General features: G+C 34.8%; 1 protein-coding gene across 50 annotated transcripts in view; it reads right to left on the bottom strand.

The window, feature by feature from the left end:
* The window catches only part of PTPN20 (protein tyrosine phosphatase, non-receptor type 20), a 96574-nt gene that overhangs the window by 27789 nt on the left and 47860 nt on the right, over nucleotides 1-20925 (bottom strand). For 19 of the 50 annotated variants that reach the window (XM_025396396.1, XM_025396408.1, XM_025396400.1 and 16 more), the window contains 2 exons: nucleotides 8746-8897; nucleotides 5832-5922 (listed from right to left, as the gene is read on the bottom strand). The exons of 14 other annotated variants lie outside the window; for them this stretch is intronic. In XM_025396396.1, the coding sequence (XP_025252181.1) occupies nucleotides 5832-5922; nucleotides 8746-8897 (243 nt within the window). The remainder of the gene's footprint in view (nucleotides 1-5831; nucleotides 5923-8745; nucleotides 8898-20925) is intronic. 17 more of the 50 variants (XM_025396415.1, XM_025396435.1, XM_025396421.1 and 14 more) reach the window with 1 other exon arrangement.

Below are 20925 nucleotides of genomic sequence, written 5' to 3'. Positions count from 1 at the left end.
TCCTGAGGGGCTAAGTGGTAAGCCTTGGTGACATTCATGTGGTGTTAAGTCTGCAGGCATCCAGAATGCAAGGGACATGGAGGCTTGGCAGCTTTAACCTAAATTTCAGAGAATATATTAAAAAGTCTGGGAGTGCAGGCAGATGCCTATTGCGGGGGTGGAGCCACCACAGAGAGCTCCTACTAAGGCAGTCTTTAGTGGAAATGTTGGGCTAGAGTTTCCTTAGAGTCCACACCAGGGCAACTCTTAGTGGAGCCACAAAGGTGCTGGAACCCCACCACAGTAGAGCTATTAACAGCATTCCACATCAGCCTGAAAAAGCTGCAGCATTATTACAACCCATGGAAGCAGCCAGTGGTCTGTGCCCCACAAAGCTATGGGGGAAGGGCTACCCAAGGCCTTGGGAGCCCACCCACACACCACTGTGACCAATATGCAGGGCATAGAGTCAAAGGAGATTATTTTGGAGCTTTAAGATTTAATGTGTGCCCTGCTGGGTTTTGGACTTGCATGGGGACTATTATCCCTTTCTTTTGACCAATTTTTCCTTTTTGGAATGGAAGTGTTTACCCAATGCCTGTACCACCATTTTACCTTGGAGGTAAATATCCTCTTTTTTGATTTTACAGGCTTACAACTGGAAAGAACTTACTCTGAGTCTTAGATATGACTTTGAACTTTTAAGTTGGTGCCGAAACAAGTTGACTTTTAGGGACTATTGGGAAGGAATAATTGTATTTTGCAACGTGGTAAGAACATAAGTTTTAAAGGGCCGGGGCAAAATGCTATGATTTAGATGTTTGGCCCTTCTAAACCTCATGCTGAAACTTGATTCCCAATGTTGGAAGTGAAGCCTAACGGGATGTATTTGGGTCACAAGGGCAGATCCCTCATTAATAGATTAATGGCATGCGTGAGCTCTCATTCTATTCGTTCTGCAAGAGCCGGGCACCTCCGCATTTCTCTCCTGCTTCCTCTTTCACCATGTGATCTCTGCATATGCTGGCTTCACTTCACTTCCCACCATGAGTGGAAGCAGCCTGTAGCCCTCAGCAGATGCCCACTCTTGAACCTTCCAGTCTGCAGAACTATGAGCTAAATAAATCCCTTTCCTTTATAAATTATTCCTTTATAGCAACACAAAACAAACTAAGACAAAGATCAAGGTGGCAGCAGGCTTGGTTTTTCCTGAGGTCTCTCTCCTTGGCCTGCCAATGGCTGCCTTCTTGCTGTGTCTTCACGTGGACTTTTCTCTGTGCCTTCAGATCCCTGATGTCTCCTGTGTGTCCCAATTGCTTCTTATATAAGGACACCTGATGGATTGGATTGGGCACACTCTAAGAGCCTCATTTTATCTTAATTAGCACTTTAAAGGTCCTATCTCCAAATTAGGTCACATCTGAGGTACGAAGGGTTGGAACTTCAACCTATGAATTTTGGGAGAATTTAATTTGGTTCATAACATACGGTATATACTCTTTTGACTGGCTTATTTCACTGAGTAAAATTATTTTAAGATTCATTCATGTTGTTCAATGCATTGTTAATCATTTTTTATTGCCTGGTTGCATTCTATTATGTAGACATACCACAATTTGTTTATCCAACTCTCCTGTTGATGGGCATTTGCACTGTTTCCAGTTTTTGGCTATTATAAGTAAAGCTGATAACATTAATATATAAGTCTTTATGCAGACATATGCTTTACTTTCTCTTAGGTAAAACATATGAATAGAACTGCTGAATCATATGGTAGGTATATGTTTAACTTTATTAGAAACAAACTCCATTTCATTGTAGTGAGCATAAAATGGTATCACATTATGGTTTTAATTTGCATTTTCCTAATTTATAATGGTGAATATCATTTCATGCATTTATTTGCCATCCATATATCTTCCTTGAGAAGTGTCTGCTCAAATCTTTTGCTCATTTAGTGTTGGGTTCTTTGTCTTCTTCTTGATTTGTAGTAATTATAGATTATGAATATAAGTTTTTGTGAGATAAATGTTTTGCATGTATTTTTCTTCCAGCCTGTTGCTTTCCTTTTTGGTTTTATAATAATATGCTTTGAAGAGCAGGGATTTTTTTCTTATTTGATGAAGTCCAATTTATTTTTTTTCTTTTACAATTTGAGGGTTTTGTGTCCTATTTAGGAAAAATTTGCCAAACCCAAGGGCAGTAACATCTTCTCCTAGGGTTTCTTTCAGAAGTTTTATGTTTTTAACTCTAATGATAGGTCTATAATCTACTTTGAGTTAATTTTTATATAAGTTTTGAGGTAAGAATCAAAGTTCATTTTTGGTATATGAATATGCAACTATCCAGACGATTTGTTGAAAGATTATCCCTTCCTTATTGTCTTGCATTAAATTTAGATATTATCATCTTCCCTGTTCTTCTCACATGAGCATACAGAGCACTCAATGAGAAATACGTAAACATGCTCTGAAAAGTGAGAAGCTAACAGAAACCTAACTCATTACCTTTATTAGTTCTGAGTAGATCCCTGAGAGGCAGACAACTAACAGAAAAAGTATTAGGCCAAGAGTTGGAGAACCTGTGTGACTTGCTCTTTTATTAGTCTTCAAAATGCTTTGTAAGTTATGAAATGGTAAAGAAATGGAAGATATTGTCTTTATACCTAAAAATTCCTATACTACAAAATAAAGGCCATTCTTGCTTGGCATGATGGTACGGGGCCATAAATATGACCATGCAAGTTGAAACCATGCAAAAGAATCTTAATAATCAATAGGAAATACTATTCTTGTTTCATGACTCTTAAATTTTTTTGTGAAATCATTAAAAACTCACTTATTGCTGGCTATACATATATAGAGAAGCAAAAAATAGCAAGACTAACATTTATTTAGAACATTGTAATTTAAAACATTAGAAATATTGGGAATTAAAGCATTTAATTTGTTTAAAAAAAAAAAAAACTTACCAAGAGTAGTTTGAACAGTGTCTGCCTCTTCTTTTTGTTGTATAACTTACAATACAGAGTGAGCATTTTTTCTATGTCTAGGCTAACTTCTAAGTCTGGATCAATTTCTACCTTTTATCCTTGGCACTTATATTGTTGTGAAATAGCTCCAAAGTTTCTTTCTTTAATGTCAAGTTTTTGCCATCATTGCCTCCCCTAGGTTGCCTTTATCTTTTTCCTCACAACCACTTTGGTCATTCATGTCGGTGAGTTCCCCTTCCACAGGTGCCTTAGGCTGCAACTCTAGAGTCTCTTGAGCAGTAGCAGTGTCAGCATGTCCCTGGTCAGCTAGTTCTTCTATAACTCCATTCAAATTTCATTCCCAACATTATCACTTTTTGTTTCTTTACTGCAGTTTCATGTCTCTCAGCCAAAACTCTCTCTCGATTATACATTTTGATAAAAGGTCATAGGGGTTTACCATTGAGAGACAAGAAGACAACACAATCAGATGCTTTGCTGTGTGTGAACTGAATAACAGGCTCACAGTTACCTATCACTGACATATGTTGAAAGAAGTAACATTTATTAGTCACTGGTCATGATGCACATCTGTTATTTACATAGGGACTTGTGGACTAAAGTGCTAGCAAAGATGCTTATTGCTTTAGGCAATTACTTGCAGTGAATATATTGTGGTAACTAAAATGTGAATTGTATTGTTGTGGGACTGGTGTTATTTAGTTAAACACAGTAACCGATATTTGAGCATATTGAGGCCATGCAAAGTGAAGGCTGCCTATATTTGTAGTGTTCAAAGGTGTGTGAATTCATCCATTTAGTGTTCTCAGCATTTGAAGACGACACACAAATTACTTCTCTAGCTTTCTTGATGTGAATCTTCAGGAACCTTTTCTATAAAGCCAAGAAATGTGTGATTTTAAAAAACCAAAGAGTTTTTTATGATGGCCACTTAAGTTGACTGAGTTTCAGATTAGATTACACTGTGTTATGAGGTAGATACACCAATGGGCCTTTAGGTAGAATATGGTTGAATTACAGTTTCTTTTCTTTTATGAAAAGCAGAAAGTTTCACATAACTTTTCTTACTTTAATGGTTTAACTCTATTTTTTATTATCTTTGAATTTCTTAGTTGTAACTCTTTTGATATCCAGAATAAAAACTTCAAGTCAGATAAAATATTATGTGTACCCTCTATTGTAAAATGAGTGTCTTACAATCCTGAGAGGCTAATTATTAAGGCATGTTTGCTTTTAGTCTCCTTGAGGGCAAACTGCACATGCAGGAATAGAAATTATGAAATTTGGACCTTTGACATTTTGGAGAAGCAACAAATTATTAGCATTATTTATTAAAATGTTTAATCATGGTTCATTACTCTGATTTCAGAAGTATTCATCAATGTACTTCTCCACACTCTCCCCACAGAAGATAACAGAATAGATTATTTTAACCATGTTGGAAATGTATTTATTGTTTTTTATAATCATAAAGTTATTTTCAATTTTAATAAACCCACTAAACATGAGTTATTTATCTAATGACAGCAGTCACTGCATTCCACTCTGGTTTTTATAATAACTATCTCAAGTCTAGTAGGAGAAACAAAAATGAAAATAAATTAAAATATTGTTTGGTAGAAGGGGTGAGTGGTTACAAGATGCTAAGAAACTACTGGAAAAACACCAAACCTACCTTTGAGGAAAATAAGAAAAGCCTGTTGGAGCTGCTGAAGTAAGACAGCAGGAACTGCCTCAGCAAAGAAGGGATGAGTAGTTCTTTCAAGAACTGCAGTTTAAGAGGCATAACAACCAACGAACAAAAAAAGAATTATTAATTCTAGATAGCAAAAGAAGTTCTGTGGGAGAGCTAAGGCTAGAGAAGCAAACAGGTGAAATTCATATGCCATGTTAAACAACTGTACCATGACAGTAACAAAGAGCCAAGAAAGAGCTTTAAAAGAAAAGCTACATGTTCTGACTTGCATTTTAAGGAAATCTCAGTAGCGTTTGTGAATGACCAGAAAGTGAGGCAGTGAAGAAGACCGTAACCAGCTGAGAGTTAAAATGGGCTCAGACTAAGTCAGCAGCCGTGGGAACTGAGAGATGGGGTAGGACCCTGGAGGTATTACAATCAACTGACTCCCTGTTTTCTGGTTTGAACTTGGTGATTAAGTAAGATGTAAAATATAAGAAGAGGATTAAGTTGGAGGAAGTAAAATAGTAAATTTAGTTTTGAAAAACCTTGACTCTGAAAGGAATGTGAGTTATGGAATGAGATTTCCTGCCTAAGATTAAAATTGCATTGTTGTGTTTTGATTCTGCTCTTTGAATGGCCTGAGATGGATAACTCCTAAGAGTAACTAAGTGGGGAGGACAGAAGTGCCACTACCCTCCCATCAACACTGGGAAGCAATGTTAAGGCCCTGTGGAGACAACCAAAAGGCAGCCTCCTGTTGGAGAGGAGATTCATAGCTTTATTGTCCAGGATGAAGGATGCAAATAGCTTTTTTGTGTGTCTAAACAAAATAGCCAGAGAAGGTGGTTAAGGCTTTGGGTACCAAAAGTGGTGTATGACTCAGACTATTGGATTTTGTTTTGGAAGGCTCATGCCCTGAGAAGCAGCAATCTATGAGAACAAGGCTGAAGGACTGCTGTAAAGGACCCTGTGACAGTGGCTGAAGGAGGTACCAGAAAGAGAGGAACTGACTCTCTCCTATGCAGCACATATCTTAGAATCTGCCCAGGTCGCCCAGTGCTATGTGCCAGAACTCTTCATCGTGGTCACAGGCCAAAATGTCTCATACAAAAAGCCATACAGTGCCCTTTTCACTTTTGCTAAATGTAAACAGGAAAATAATCAAAACCATTTTTAGCTTACATGGAAGAATATCTCGGTATCTATTTTTTTCTCTGTTCTTTGGTTGATTCCCAGAGTTGAACTCACCAGGCAGATTCTTCAGTTCCAAAGCCTTTAAAAGGTTAAAAAAATAAATAAATAATAAATTGTGTATTTACTATAACCAATAAACAAGAAAAAAATCTGCCTTTGTTTAGTGCTCATGATCCTTAAACCCCATCTGACATGACCTGCTATTTAATGTTTTGTGTTAAGTTAGATCCCCATTTTAAAAGTACTATATAAAATATCTCAAGTTTAGATGCCAATCAATGAGCTGCTTAATAAGAAAATGTTAAACTTTCTAGAGATACTTCCCATTTGAACTTCATTTTGTTCTTCTTTCATAAAAAAGGAAATACAGGCTAATCACTTCTCCCAACCTACCCACAGATCTATCATTTTATAAATAAAAATAACAAAATAACAATAACAGAAACATGTAAACAAAAAATATATACAAACAGTCTCACAATTTACCCTTCCCCTTTGAAGAAATTATAGTTAGGACCCTAAGAATCCTTCCTTTCAAAAAATTTCTTTACCAAGTGTGAATTCAACAAACACTTATTAAGCATTTAGTAGGTACCTGGCCCTGTTTCAGACACTGGAACACAGAGATGAATTGGATAATGGCCTCATCCTTAAGGAGTGAACAGAGTAGTTAGAGGACATGTAATCAAATACCATGTGACCAATGTACGGAGACACTAGTATAAATGACAGTACTAGATTGCACCTAAAAGTCAAGAAGAAAAGCTCCTAAAAATGAAGTAGCCCTTGAACTGGGCCTTAGTAAGTCATTGGAAGTTAGCATATGAAAAACAGTGTGTACATAGAAGGAAAGAGGAGAGAAGGTGAAGGGGTGGAAATAATGGAGGCATAAGCATCGCTTTGGGAAACTGTGACTAATATGGTAATAAGAGCACAGAGCACACGATCTAGTCCAACAACAGACTAAAACTACAAACGATCTTGTTTCGTATATAAATGAAATTAGGAGGTAGCTAGTCAAAATCTATTAGAATATTTGTGGAGAAAGCCTGAGAATCTATACATTTTCAAAGCTCTTGGGTAACTCTTGTGTAGCCAACCTAGCAACCATGGGGAAGAAGGAGCCTGTGAAGGTTTTAAGTAGTATGATAAAATGATCAAGTCTTTCTAAAATTAATTAATGAAATTAAAAGTATTAAATTAATAAAATTAATTAATGAAAAATCTGTAGGAAGAATGAGAAAAAATTTCATAAATGAATAATGATGGCAGATGAGTCTCATTAGATGTTAAAAGATAATATGAAGCTCTGCTAATTAACAGAGTGATACCAATAAAGGAATAAGAAAATCAGTAGAAAAAGTCCAAGAATAAATTAAAATATATGTAAAGCTCTAGTATATGATAAAAGTGGCATTTTGCATCACTCAAGGGAAGTTCCAGGAGAGTCTTGGGACAACTGGATAGCTATATAATGCTGAGTCCCTATCAAACATCTTATACCAAATTAAATTCTAGCTGCATCAAAGAGTTAAATGCTTAAAAAATCATAAAAGTACTAGAAAAAAACATGAAGTAATTATTACAATCCTAGAGTAAAAGAAGCATTCCTAAAGAGCACCAAAAGCCCCAAACCCAGAAGCCCCAAAAGAAAAGATTGCCATATTTGACCACTAAAAATCAGCTATTTCTTCATGGTAAACAGGCATGTGTGTGCAAGTGCATGTGAACCTGTGTGTAACACAAACAACAGCAGAAAAAATACTACATGTAAGACACAAAAAGGCACAATTTTTTCCTTAAAGAGTTAGTAATCGGCCAGGCGCGGTGACTCACACCTGTAATCCCAAAGGGCGGATCACCTTAGGTCAGGAGTTTGACGCCAGCCGGCCAACATGGTGAAACCCCGTCTCTATTAAAAATACAAAAATTAGCCAGGTGTGGTGGCAGGCACCTGTAATCTTATCTACTCAGGAGACTGAGGCAGGAGAATTGCTTGAACCTGGGAGGCAGAGGTTGCAGTGAGCTGAGATCACACCATTGCACTCCAGCCTGGGGGACAAGAGCGAGACTTCATCTCAAAAAAAAAAAAAAAGCGTTAGTAACCAATAAGCAAAAAAAAAAAATAGAAAATGGGGCAAAGAATTGAAACTAGCAGTTCTCTGAAAATATAAAAGGCTTAAAAACATATGGAAAGATATTCTTTTGTTCTCAAATAAAGAAATACCAATTAAATAATCAATAAGAAACAATTTGTCATTTAAGAGATGAGAAAAGATCCAAAAAATTGATAGCCCAAGATATTAATATTGTCTTTCTAGGAATTTGTTCTAAAAATATTTAAATATATGCATACAGTATATGAAGAGAGATGACTGCCGTTCATAATAGCAAAGACTAGAACAACCTAAATGTCCAAGTGTTGCATGGTAGTTAATTATATGGATAAGAACCTTAATTTCAGAAATTAAATATTATAAGTATCTCAATTTTGAAAATTAATTACCATATAATTACTATGCAACACTTAAAAAAATGAGATACTGCTATACATGCTGATAATATATTTGGAAATTGTATCTAGGTGGAAAACATATTTAAGGATGTAAAGTGCATTCCAACAAATTTTTTAAAAAGTGTGCATGACAAAATGACAAAATGAATAGTGTAAAGGCATCCTAGAAAGTCTTGAGAGAAAGAGAGAGACTTTCTATTTTATATCCTTTTATGTTATTTGGCTTTTTTTTTCTAACCATGCACATCTATTACTTTAAAATATATATAATATTTAAAAGTAAAAATAATGTACTAAAACCAAATAAAGAAAGAAAAGAAAAGAAACCCTCTGGCAATGATATAAAAAAAGAAATCACATATAGACTTTTGTTAAGAAAATATTTACCATAAATTCCTGCATGATATCATATGCTCCTGTTTTTTTTTCAAGCATTTTCAAACAATCCTTGATGGCTGTCTGCTCATGAAAATTGAATATTAATGGCCGAATCTGAGCCAACTGATGTAGTTCCCCTTCAGAAACAATTTTGTGTGTATCTAAGGAAAAGAAAAATTCACATATAAAGTCACTGGTATATATGTGAAGGGAGATTTTATTTTTGTTTCTGTTTCTCTTAAAGGCACAACCATTTAAGGGTAAAAAGAAGTTTATTTTTCCACAGATAAAGAGTACATTACTTTGAAAGAGGCTTCCTTTGGAAAAAATCATGGCTATTTACACCTTGAAATTATACAAAATCCACTGTCCTTGGAGAAAACTGTTCAGTGCTACAAACAACAGATGCTGTGTATTGAGAAGTGTTCTGCTTTATAATGTGAATTGGGTATATGGATTGACAGTTATGCCAAAGCAAGAACGTACAAGGCTTAGATTAGGAAAAAGAGAACTTTTGCCTTCCCTGGGACCAAGTGTTTGGAAGTTCCTAGAGTCTGAGATGTGGGGATGTGGAGAGTTCACGTCCTGTTTCATTACTCTGAAACAGATTGAACATGAATACACACACGTGCACACACACCAAGGATGGAGAGAATCTATGCAATATAATTAATAAGACTGAATAATGGATACATATGGACACTTGTAACCAGTAATTAGGGAGAACATTCTATTAATATTTAATAACATATGCAATCTTTTTATTTTTAAAATTATGATCTTTTAGGTCATGTTGACAGTCAAGGTTCCAAATATCTGAAATTTTATACATCAGGTCCACTGGCCAAAATGCAATAAATCTAGAAGTCAACAGTAAAAGAATATTTTAAAAGCTTCAAAATTTTGAGGTAAGATGTTCAAGTAAAACAAGTTCTCATCATCTCTTTGCAAAGCCAAATAATGTGAACAATAATCAAGTTAATACCAGCAAAAAGATACATACAAAACAATACAGAAAAAGAAAGAGGTGGACATTTCTAAGAATCTGCACATTCCTGGGAAGCACATCTTGTCTTGGAACTCCACTATATACAGAGGCTGTTTGTAGAATTGGAAGTGAGGGTTCTTGGTTGGAATAGACAGGCACAGAAATCCTAAAATTTCTCACAAATTTCCCTAACCTTCGTATGAAAGGAGGTCTAAGCAGGCTAGAAGGGGAGATAAAATTTCCACCAGAGTAGAAGCCATTTTGATCATCTTTGATCCCCAGCAGGAAAACCTTTAGACCTTCACATTGTGTTCCATCTTTGCTAGTACAAAAGCTGAGAGAATGAAGAGAGAAAAAAAATGAAAATGTAGAATGACTGGAACAAACACTGGTGTTGACTCCCCAACACTGATTCTACCCCTCTGGTTAGTTAAAGCCATTTGTGATCATTCCACAGTAAGATCCTTCCAGTGAATAATTCAGAAATGGGTAGGTGATTTGCGCCACCCACAGAAACAGGCTGGTCTTGTAAAAAAGAGAAGCAAACCTCTCTTCTACCTTCATCCCTCTGTACAGACATAAACAAAGAAGCATTAAGGACCTAATTATCATAGTCTGCCCTCTTACGGCCACAAAAGGAAGGAGTATAGCAAATGTGAAAAACATAAAGAACCTATGTTCTTGGTGACATTAGCAACTGATCATACTGAACCTGGAATCCTTCCTATCTCTGGACTTCCATTATGGTAGAAAATACATATCTTTATCATTAACATCATTCTGAACTTGGTCTCTTTTCTTGTAGCCTGGTCCAAGAAAGGTGAGGTTTCAGCTGTAGATCACGGGAATCATTTCAGCCAGTTTACAGAAAGGGATTTGATCTAGCTATTTGGTGCTTGTATCACCATTGGGTGGGCTTGAAGAGCAGATGCCTCTCTCATTATGATCCAAGAACACTGCATAATGGTCTGCCAAGAAAAGTTCTGTCTCTACTACAATTAGGAAACTGAGGAAGTTGGAGATCATTTTTTCTAGCCACTGGCTGCTGGATGACACCACTTGAGCAACAATGGAGAAATGAGAAAGTCACTACCACAACTGTTGGCTCTAATAACACATCACCTTACCTATAATGAGGACCAGGAACGCCAAGCCTGCTGTGATGCATAGCAACAAAATGGATGTCTCTCTAAATATTTACATCTTGGCTAAGTGCATATGATTAGTGAAGCCCAAATAAGCTACCAGGAAGTCTTGAAAACATAATTTTTCATTTTTCTGCCTGTGCCATATAGGAAGGTACACTAGGAGAAGGGTCTGATTGATATTGAGTAAGGGCATCTATGATATCTGCTTAACATTTCAGCCATACCATGCCCTTTGAGTATCCTGCTCCTCAGTCCCTACCCCTTCAGCACACTTATCATTGTCCTCAGGCAAAATAAAAAATGCAGCCCTCCAAAATATAGTTTACAGGGGAAGATAATGAGATCCAAATAAAAAGGGAAATCAAGAAGAATTCATTCCTGCTCAATCAACAAAATCGAAGAGATAGAAAAAACTATACATGTTCGTAACAAAATGCAATAAAACATGAAACAGAAAAAATAATAATATAATATAGCATGCAGAATAATTTTTAAAATCTATTCTAAAATGGAAGATAAGCTTAAAAAGGAAAATTCACTGTGTACGCAACATCTGTCAAAAGAAAAAAAAATAAATTATTTTAAGTAAGAGTTCACAAGGAGATAAGAAAACAATAGAATGAGGTAAAAATTAGTTTATAAACCTAAGAAAATAAAAGTAAAACTCAAAAGTACATAATTATAGCAATTTATAATTATATCAAATTCTGCAAGAAACAAAGCAGACAGTTCAAAATCGACTTATTGACATAGGACAAAGGCATGTGTACATTTATTAATGAAGACAAGAAAGGTTTAAAAACAAACAATGAAAAGATAATGCATGTGAGGACCTCATCAGAGGCTCAGGAGAAAAGCTGGAGACAGGGTGAGGAACTTGAGAAATCCTCCTTCGTGGGGCAAGCTTGGGAAGGGGAAAAACAGCATTCACAGGAATGGCACAAAGCATGTCCAGAATGCTTTTCCCTATTTCCCTAATGGACCAAAAGCATAAGAAGCTGGGGAAAGGCATGAAATTCTGTCATCCTCAAGGCACAAGTGAAGACTCATTAACATTGGGGGTAGGGAAGGGAGAAGAGCATCCCGGACTCAGGCCATAAGACATTCCCTACCCCTGGAGAATGGACAGAACAACAAAGAAGGTACCACCTGAGGCCTTCCTAAGACTGAGGCTGAACAAGGACATCAAAGAATGTCACCTCCAACCAGGCTGGCAAGCAAGGTAATCATAAGTAAGAGCTCTGTACTGCTGGGAATTAGACAAGATCATGGAGAGGACCTTCTCTGAGGTGCATGTACAATGGGAAGAGCTAAAGCAGAAGGTGGAGTAAACACTGAGGCAAATCCTCTACATGCAAGGTAACACTGGAGGAATTTGAAGCTGGTGGTGTATTGAGGGTAACCATAGCAACATCAAATCCAAGCCCTGCTGCATTACTGAATAAATTGATGCAACTCCTCACACTGAAGGGCTACCAAAAAAAGAGGCATGTCCATCCCTATGTACCACAGCGTCTAGAACTTAGGTAAGAAATACTACAATAGCTCCTCTTTATCTGCAGGTGATATGTTCCAAGACCCCCAGTGAATGCCTGAAACTCTGGATAGTACTGAACCTGACTATCATCAACTGAAACATATTTTTGTTCATGTCTTCCACCCATAAATTTAATGTCTTTTCCATGTTAAGTAAGCATGTATCATGCACTGTGGCCGTAACTTTGACACTCTGATGTGCAACAGCAAAACTTGGATAGAAGATTCATTCTTACCATAGGTCTAAGCAACTTTAGCATATGATTTTTTTTCTTTCCTTATTAAGTCAAAAACTTTCATCTTTTCATGTAAAGAAAGCACTTTACAGCTTCCCTTTGGCATATCCAAACTGCCAGCATTACTGCTCTTTGGGGTCATTACTAAGTAAAATAAGAGCTACTTGAACACAAGCACTGTAAGGCCAAAACAGTAGATCTGATAACCAAGATGACTACTAGTTGGCTAACAGGCAGGTAGCATATACAGCATGAATATGCTAGACAAAGGGACGATTCACTTCCAGGCAGGAAAGAGCTAGACAGTGTGAGGTTTCATCACACTGCTCAGAACAGCGTACAATTTAAAACTTACTGTTTATATCTGGAATTATCCACTTAACATTTGTAGTCTGTGGTCGACTGCAGGTAACTGAAACTATGAAGAGTGAAACCATGGATAAGGCATTTTTACTTTCATCTCTAGACTATACAATATCCAGTTTTCAACCAAAAAATTATAGAGTACACACAGAAGAAAAAGAGAAAAAAGTTGTCAAGAGACAAAACAATCAACAGAACTTGGAGCTACAAGGTTATTTTGTAGAAAATAGCTACAAGAAATATTTTTTGCAGAATTTTTTGTATAAAAGCTACAAGAAATATTTTTTTTAAAACAGAGATATAACATATGTTAAAACTGTCAAGTGATGAATTTAAAATAGTAATAATCGAGGTGTGAAAAGTCAGTGGGAAAAGTAAACAACATACATGAACAAATGGAGAATTTCAATGGAGAAATGGAAACCATAAAAAAGAATCAAGTGGAAATGCTTAAAGTAAAAAAATATTGTAAGAAATTAAGCACATTATTGATAAGCTCATCAGTAGATTTTACAGAGGCAAGAAAAGAGTTCATGAATTACAAAATAAATCAAGAGGAATTATCCAAATTAGAACACAGAGAAAAAAAGGTAGATGAGTGGCGGAGGCAGAGAAGAAGAGACCATCCAAGAACCACAAGCCAATATCAAACAGACTAATATATTATACCTGTAAATGGAATCCCAAAATAGAAGAGAAGGAGAATTGGGCAGAAAAAATATTAGAAAAGATAATAACTGAGAATTTCTTCCAAAATGAATGAGACACCAAGCCTCAGATCCAAAAGCTCATCAAAAACAATATAAGCCAGAAGACAACTGAGTGACAACTTTAATGTAATCAAAGAAAAAATCCACACAAAGAAATTAAGATTTCAGCAAATACATGACTAATTATAAAAGCTAGTATTCTTGTAACAATAATGTGTAACTTCACTTTTTCTTTTCTACATGATTTGAGATGACATTTTTCTAAATTTATTAGTCTAAAAATAAAAAACTGTCATAACTTTAGATTGTAAATCCACATTTTGTTTTCTACATAGAAAACTAAAGCATTAAAAACATTATTTTATGTTTTGGGACACATAATATATAAGAATGTAATTTTGTGATAACAAATGAAAAAGGTGGGGGGCAGAACAGTTAAAGGAGCACAGTTTTGTGTGTGTGTGTATGTTTTTTTTTTTTGTATTTTACTGAATTAAGCTGGCATAAATCCAAATTAGAGTGATAAGTTTAGGATGTTAAATATAATGCCCATGGTAACCACAAAGAAAATAGCTAAAATATATATATAAAGGAAAGTTTTAAAAAATTTAAATTTTTTTTACAAAAGGCAACTAAATACAAAAGGAAACAGTAAGGCAAAAAAAAAAAAAATGAGGAACAGAAAAGCTACAAGAAATATTTTTTTAAAACAGCAAAATGAGAGAAGTCCCTCCTTATCAGTAATTACTTTAGATGTAAATGAATTAAACTCTCCAATTGAAAGAGAGATTGGCAGAATGGATTAAAAAAAAAAATAAAAACATGACCCAACTATACACTGTCTACAAGGGACTCACTTTGATCCAAAGACACAAATAGGTTAAAAGTAAAAGAAATATTCCATGCAAACAGGAACCAAAACAGAGCATGAATAGCTATATTAATATCAGATAAAATCGATTCTAATTTTAAAAAGTTAAAAATGACAAAGAAGGACATTATATATCAGGTTCTATATAAAAGGTTCAATACAGCAAGAACATATAACAATTATAAACATTTATGCACCTAATAACAGGTAATCAAAATACACAAAGCAAAAATTGACAGGAATGAAGAGATAAACAGTTTTATAACAATAATTGAAGACTTCAATATCCCATTTTCATTAGTGGATAGAACAATCAAACAGAAGAAGAGGGAGGAATTGAACAATATAATAAACGAAGTATATCTAACAGATACATACAGAATCCTCTGTGCAACAACAGACCACATATTCAAGAACACATGTAATATTTTGCATGTGTTAGGCTTTAAACTAAGTATCAATCAATTTTAAAAGATTAATATCACAAAGAGTATCTTCTCCAAATACAAGAGATAAAATTAGAAATCAAATATAAGAAAAACTGATAAACTTACAAATTTGTGAAAATTAACATATTTTTAAAATTCCAATGGATCAAAGAAGAAATTACAAGGGAAATTAGAAACATTTAGAAATGAATGAAAACATAACACAACATATCAAAACTATGGGACACAGCAAAAGCAGGGTTAAGGGGGGAATTTATAGCTATAAATGCTTACACGAATAAAACAAGACCTTAAACTAGCTTTACAACGTAAGGAATTACAAAAAGAAGAACAAACTAAACCTAAAGCTAACAAAAGGAAGGAAATAGTAAAGATTAGAGCAGGGTCAAAATATAAAACATAAAAAAGAGAAAAATCAATGAAACCAAAAGCAAGTTCTTCAAAAATATCAACAAAATGATGTGATGAACCTTTAATTAGATAAACTAAGATAAAAAGAGAAAAGAATCAAATTACCGAAATCAGAAATAAAAATGAGGACATTACTACCAATTCTAAAGACACAAAAAAGATAAGGGAGTACTATGATCAATTGTATGCAAAAAAAAAAAAAAAAAAAAAAGCTGGATAACCTCAATGAAATAGACAAATTTATAGAAACACAAAACCTACCAAAACCAAACCACAAAGAAATAGACCTATAACTAGTAAGGTTATTGAATAAGTTATCAAAATTATCTCAAAAAAGTAAGCCCTGGATCCAATGGCTTCACTGGTAAATTCTACCAAACATTTAAAGAACTAACACCAATACTTCTCAACTGTTCAAAAACATTAAAGAGTAGGGAACACTTCGTAACTTATTCTACGAGGCCAGCATTATCCCAATATCAAATTGGGATATTACCCTACAAGAAAAGAATATCCATCTTAAACATTGATGTAAAAATCCTCAACAAAATAGTAGCAAAGCAAATATTCAGCAGCATATTAAAAAGATCAAAAGACTATGTGGGATGTATTATCGGAATGCAAGGATGACTTAACGTCCTTAAAATCAAGGTAATACAACACATTAACAGAATGAAATGGGAAAAAAGACATGATTATCTCAACTGATGCAGAGAAAGTATTTGACAAAATTCAACATCCTTTCAAGGTTATATTCTTTTTTTTTTTTGACAGAGTTTCACTGTTGCACAGGCTGAAGTACACTGGAGAGATCCTGGCTCACTGCAACCTCTGCCTCCTGGGTTCAAGTGACTCTCCTGCCTCAGACTCCAAAGCAGCTGGGATTACAGGCACCTGCTACCACGTCCAGCTAATTTTTGTACTTTTTCTTTAGTAGAGACATGTTGGCCAGAATGGTCATGAACTCCCCGACCTCAGGTGATCTGCCTGCCTTGGCCTCCCAAAGTGCTGGGATTACAGGCATGAGCCACCATGTCCGGCCTATTTGTTTGTAGAAAAAAATTCAACAAACTAGGAACATAAGGAAGATACATAAACATAATAAAAGTTATATATGGAAAACCCACAGCAAACATAATCAATGTTGAAAGAGTAAAAGCTTTTCCCTAAGATCAGAAACAAGGCATGGATGCCACTTTTGCCACTTCTACTTAACATAGTATTGGAAGTCCTAGTCAGAGAAATTAGGGGACAAAAAGAAATAAAAGGCATCCAAATTGGGGAAAACAAAAAGTAAACATCTCTGTCTGCAAATGATATGATATACATAGAAAATCCTAAAGATGACTGGATTTTACACACACACACACACACACACACACACACAGAGTTAAAAAAAATGAATTTTGTAAAGTGGCAGGATAAAAAGTCACACACAAAAATCAGTTGCATTTATATATACTCACATGAACCATCTGAAAATGAAATTAAGAAGACAATTTCATTTATGATAACATATAAAAAGAAATAAAATACTTTGAAATTAGCCAAGAAGGGAAAGGGAAAGATTTGTACAAAGAGACCTACAAAACATTGCTGAAAAAAAATTAAACAAATATATCTCATGTTCATGGTTTGGAAGATTTAATATCATTAAGATATCAGTACTAACCAAAACGATCTACAGATTCAATGCAATCCTTATCAAAATCCCAATGACCCCTTCTGCATAAATAGACAAACTCATCCTAAAATTCATATGGAATTTCAAAGGACCCCAAACAGCTAAAACAATCCTGAAAAATATGGGAAAAAAAAAAGACTCACACTTCTTGATTTCAAAACTTACTACAATACTACAGTAATCAAAACAGTCTGGTACGGGCATAGACAGACATATAGGCCAAGGGAATAGAAGAAAGAGTCCAGAAATAAAACCCAATTATTTTCAAAAGTTGTCAAGGCCATTTAATGGGAAAAAAACAGTCTTTACACAAATGGTGCTGGGAAGCTGGATATCCACATGCAAAATAATATAATTGGATCTTTACCAAATGCCGTATACAAAAATTAACTCAAAATGGATCCATTACCTACATGTAAAAGCTAAAATTATAAAACTCTTACAAGAAAACATGGCAATAACTTCATGACGTTGGATCTGGCAATGATTCCAAAGGTACAAACAAATTTTTTAAAATATAATTAATAATACTGACATATATACTTCAAATGGTTAAGATAGTAAATGTTATGTTATGTAAAGTTTACTACAATAAAAATAATTTGGAGAAAATACAACTAAGTAACCCGTAGATCAAAGAGGAAGTCACAAGAGAAATAGGAAGACATTTTGTTAAAAATGTATAGATTTTATTTTTTAGAAAAGTTTTATATTAAAAAAAAGAGCACATAGAATTCCCATATATTCCCTGCCAAAGTTTCACTTACTATTAATGTTTTACATTTGGGTAGTACATTCATTAGTATTGAACCAATATTGATACATTTTTGTTAACTAAAGTGCATACTGTATTTTGGTTTTCTTAGATTTCCTTAATGTCTTTTTACTGTTTCAGGAGCCCATCTAGGATAAAACATTGTATTTAGTTGTCAGGTCTCCTCGGGCAACTTTTGGCTACAACGGCTTCTCAGATTTCCTTGTTTTTGATGACCTTGATAGGTTTGAAGAGTATTGGCCAGGTGTATTCTTCAATGCCTTACTATTGAAATTTGTCTATTTTTTTTGTCATGATTAAGACTGGGGTTATGGGTTTTCAGTAATAAGATCACAGAAGTAGAGTGCCATATTTATCCATAGTATCAAGGGTATATTCTATCAACATGATGTACGACAGTTGATGGTGACCTTGATCACCTGGCTGCAGTAGTGTTTATTAGGTTTCTCTACTATGCAATTATTCTTTGTACTCCTCTGGCCATACTGTACTTTTTGAAAGAAAGTCAATATGTGCAACCCACACTTAAGAGTTGGGAAATTATGATCCACTTCCTTTAAAATTGAATATCAATGTAATTTATCACAAATTCTTCTGCATGGGAGATTTGTCTCTTCTTTCCCATTTATTAACATATTTAATCATTTATTTATATCAGTATGAACCCATGGACGATTATTTTATACTTCATACTATAATCCACTGCTACATTAGATTGTTGTTCAAATTGTTCCATCTTTTGCTACTTAGAATGAGAAAACATTATAAATTGAATGAAAATAAAAACACTTCAAAATGTGTGGGATGCAACTAAAGCAGTACTTACAGGAAGATTTGTTGTATTAAATGCTTGTACTACTGTTGTCCCTTTGTATTTGCAAGTGATTGGTTCCAGGACCTCCCACGAATACCAAAATCCTCGGATGCTCAAGTCCTTTACATAAAATAGCATAGTATTTGCATATAATCTAAACACATCCTCTCTCTCAGATACTTTAAATCATGTCTAGATTACTTATACCTAATACAACATAAATGCCATGTAAATAGTTGCTATACAATATTTTTAAAATTTGTAATTTTTTGTTGTTGTATTGCTATCTTTGTTCTTAAAATATCTTTGATCCACAGTTGGTTGAATTTGCAGATGCAGAATCTACAGATATGGAGGGCCAGTTGTATTTATGAAAAAGAAATATATCAGTAATCTAAGTTTCCACCTTAATAAATTAAGAAAAGATAAAATAAAATCCAAAGCAAGAAGGAAAAAGGAAATAATAAAAAGCAGAAATCGATGAAATTGAAAACAATGAGAAAGTAAATGAAACTAAAGGCTAGTTCTTGGAAAATATCAATAGAATTGATGCAGTATCTAGCCAAACTGATCAAGAAACACAGAACAAAGACACATTTTATGTAATTGAAAAAAAAGAGAGGCGATCAATGAAGATAAGACATTAAAAAGTTAATAAGGGAATATTACAAACAACTCTAGTGCCATAAGTTAGACAATTTACATGAATGGGACAAATTCACTGAAAAATACAAACTGCCAAAGCTCATTTAAAAAAAAGAGAAAGACAACCTAAATAGTCCTATATCAATTAAATAAATTGAATACTGTTGTGGGCTGAATTGTGTAATCCCCCAAAAAATACATATATACTAAGTCCTAACTCCCAGTAACTAAATGTGACCGTCTTTGGAGATAGGGTCTATAAAGAGATGATTCAGTTAAAATGAAGTTATTAGAATAGCCCTTAATGTAATGTAACTGGTATCCTTATCACAGAGATAAGACACGGATATACACAGCAGGAAGACCATGTGAAGACACAGAGGAAAGAGGGCCACCTGCAAGCTGAGGAGAGAGGCCTCAGAAGAAATCAACTTTGCTGACACCTTGATGTTGGACTGCTAGCCCACAGAATCATGAGAGCCATTCTTCGATACTTTGTTATAAAAGCCTCCCCCCGCAAAAAAAAAAAAAAACTAACACAAATATGTATTTAGAAACCTCACAAATTCCGGGTCCAGTTGGCCTCACTGGTGAATTTTACCAAACATTTAAGGAAGCGATACTACCAATTTTATACAAACTTTTCCAGAATATTGAAGAGGAGAAAACACTTCCAAATAATTTTATAAGGAAAGCACTACTCTGACACTAAAACCAGAAAAAGATATCACAAAAAAGAAAATTACAGATCAATATCCGTCATGAATATAAACACAGAAAAAGTCTTCAGGAAAATACTAGCAAATCAAATCGTAAAAGATAAAAACAATATTATACCATGACCAAGTTGGGCTTATCCCTGGAATGCAAAGCACGTTAGATATTTGGAAATTAACCAAAGTAACTCATCATATATCAACAGGCAAAAAAAGAAAAACTATATGATCATCTCAATAGATGCAGAAAACGCATTTAACAAAAGTAAGAGTCCATTCATAATAACTCTTCGGGAAACTAGAATAAAGGAAGGCTCCCTTAATCTGATAAATGACACTCACAAAAATCCTACAGCTAACATTATACTTTATGATGAAAAACAGAATGCTTTCTCCCCAAAATGGAGAATCTAGAAAGATGTCCACTCTCTTTCCTCTTATTCAACATTGTACCAAAGGTTAATGCTAATGCAGTAAGTCAATAAGTCAAAAAAAATAAAAGGAAGGAAGGAAGGGAGGGAGGGAGGGAGGGAGGGAGGAAGGAAGGAAGGAAGGAAGGAAGGAAGGAAGGAAGGAAGGAAGGAAGGAAGGAAGGAAGGAAGGAAGGAAGGAAAGAAAGAAAGAAAGAAAGAAAGAGAGAGAGAGAGAGAGAGAGAGAGAGAGAGAAAGAAAGAACGAACGAAAGAAAGAAAGAGAAAGGAAGGAAGGAAGGAAGGAAGGAAGGAAGGGAAAGAGAAAGAAAGAAAGAGGAGGAGGAGGGAGGGAGGGAGGAAGGAAGGAAGGAAGGAAGGAAGGAAAGGAAGGAAGGAAGGAAGGAAGGAAGGAAGGAAGGAAGGAAGGAAG

This window comes from Theropithecus gelada, chromosome 9 (assembly GCF_003255815.1).
Source record: "Theropithecus gelada isolate Dixy chromosome 9, Tgel_1.0, whole genome shotgun sequence".
NCBI classification, from domain to species: Eukaryota; Metazoa; Chordata; class Mammalia; order Primates; family Cercopithecidae; genus Theropithecus; species Theropithecus gelada.
This window is presented reverse-complemented; position numbering and strand designations above follow the sequence as displayed.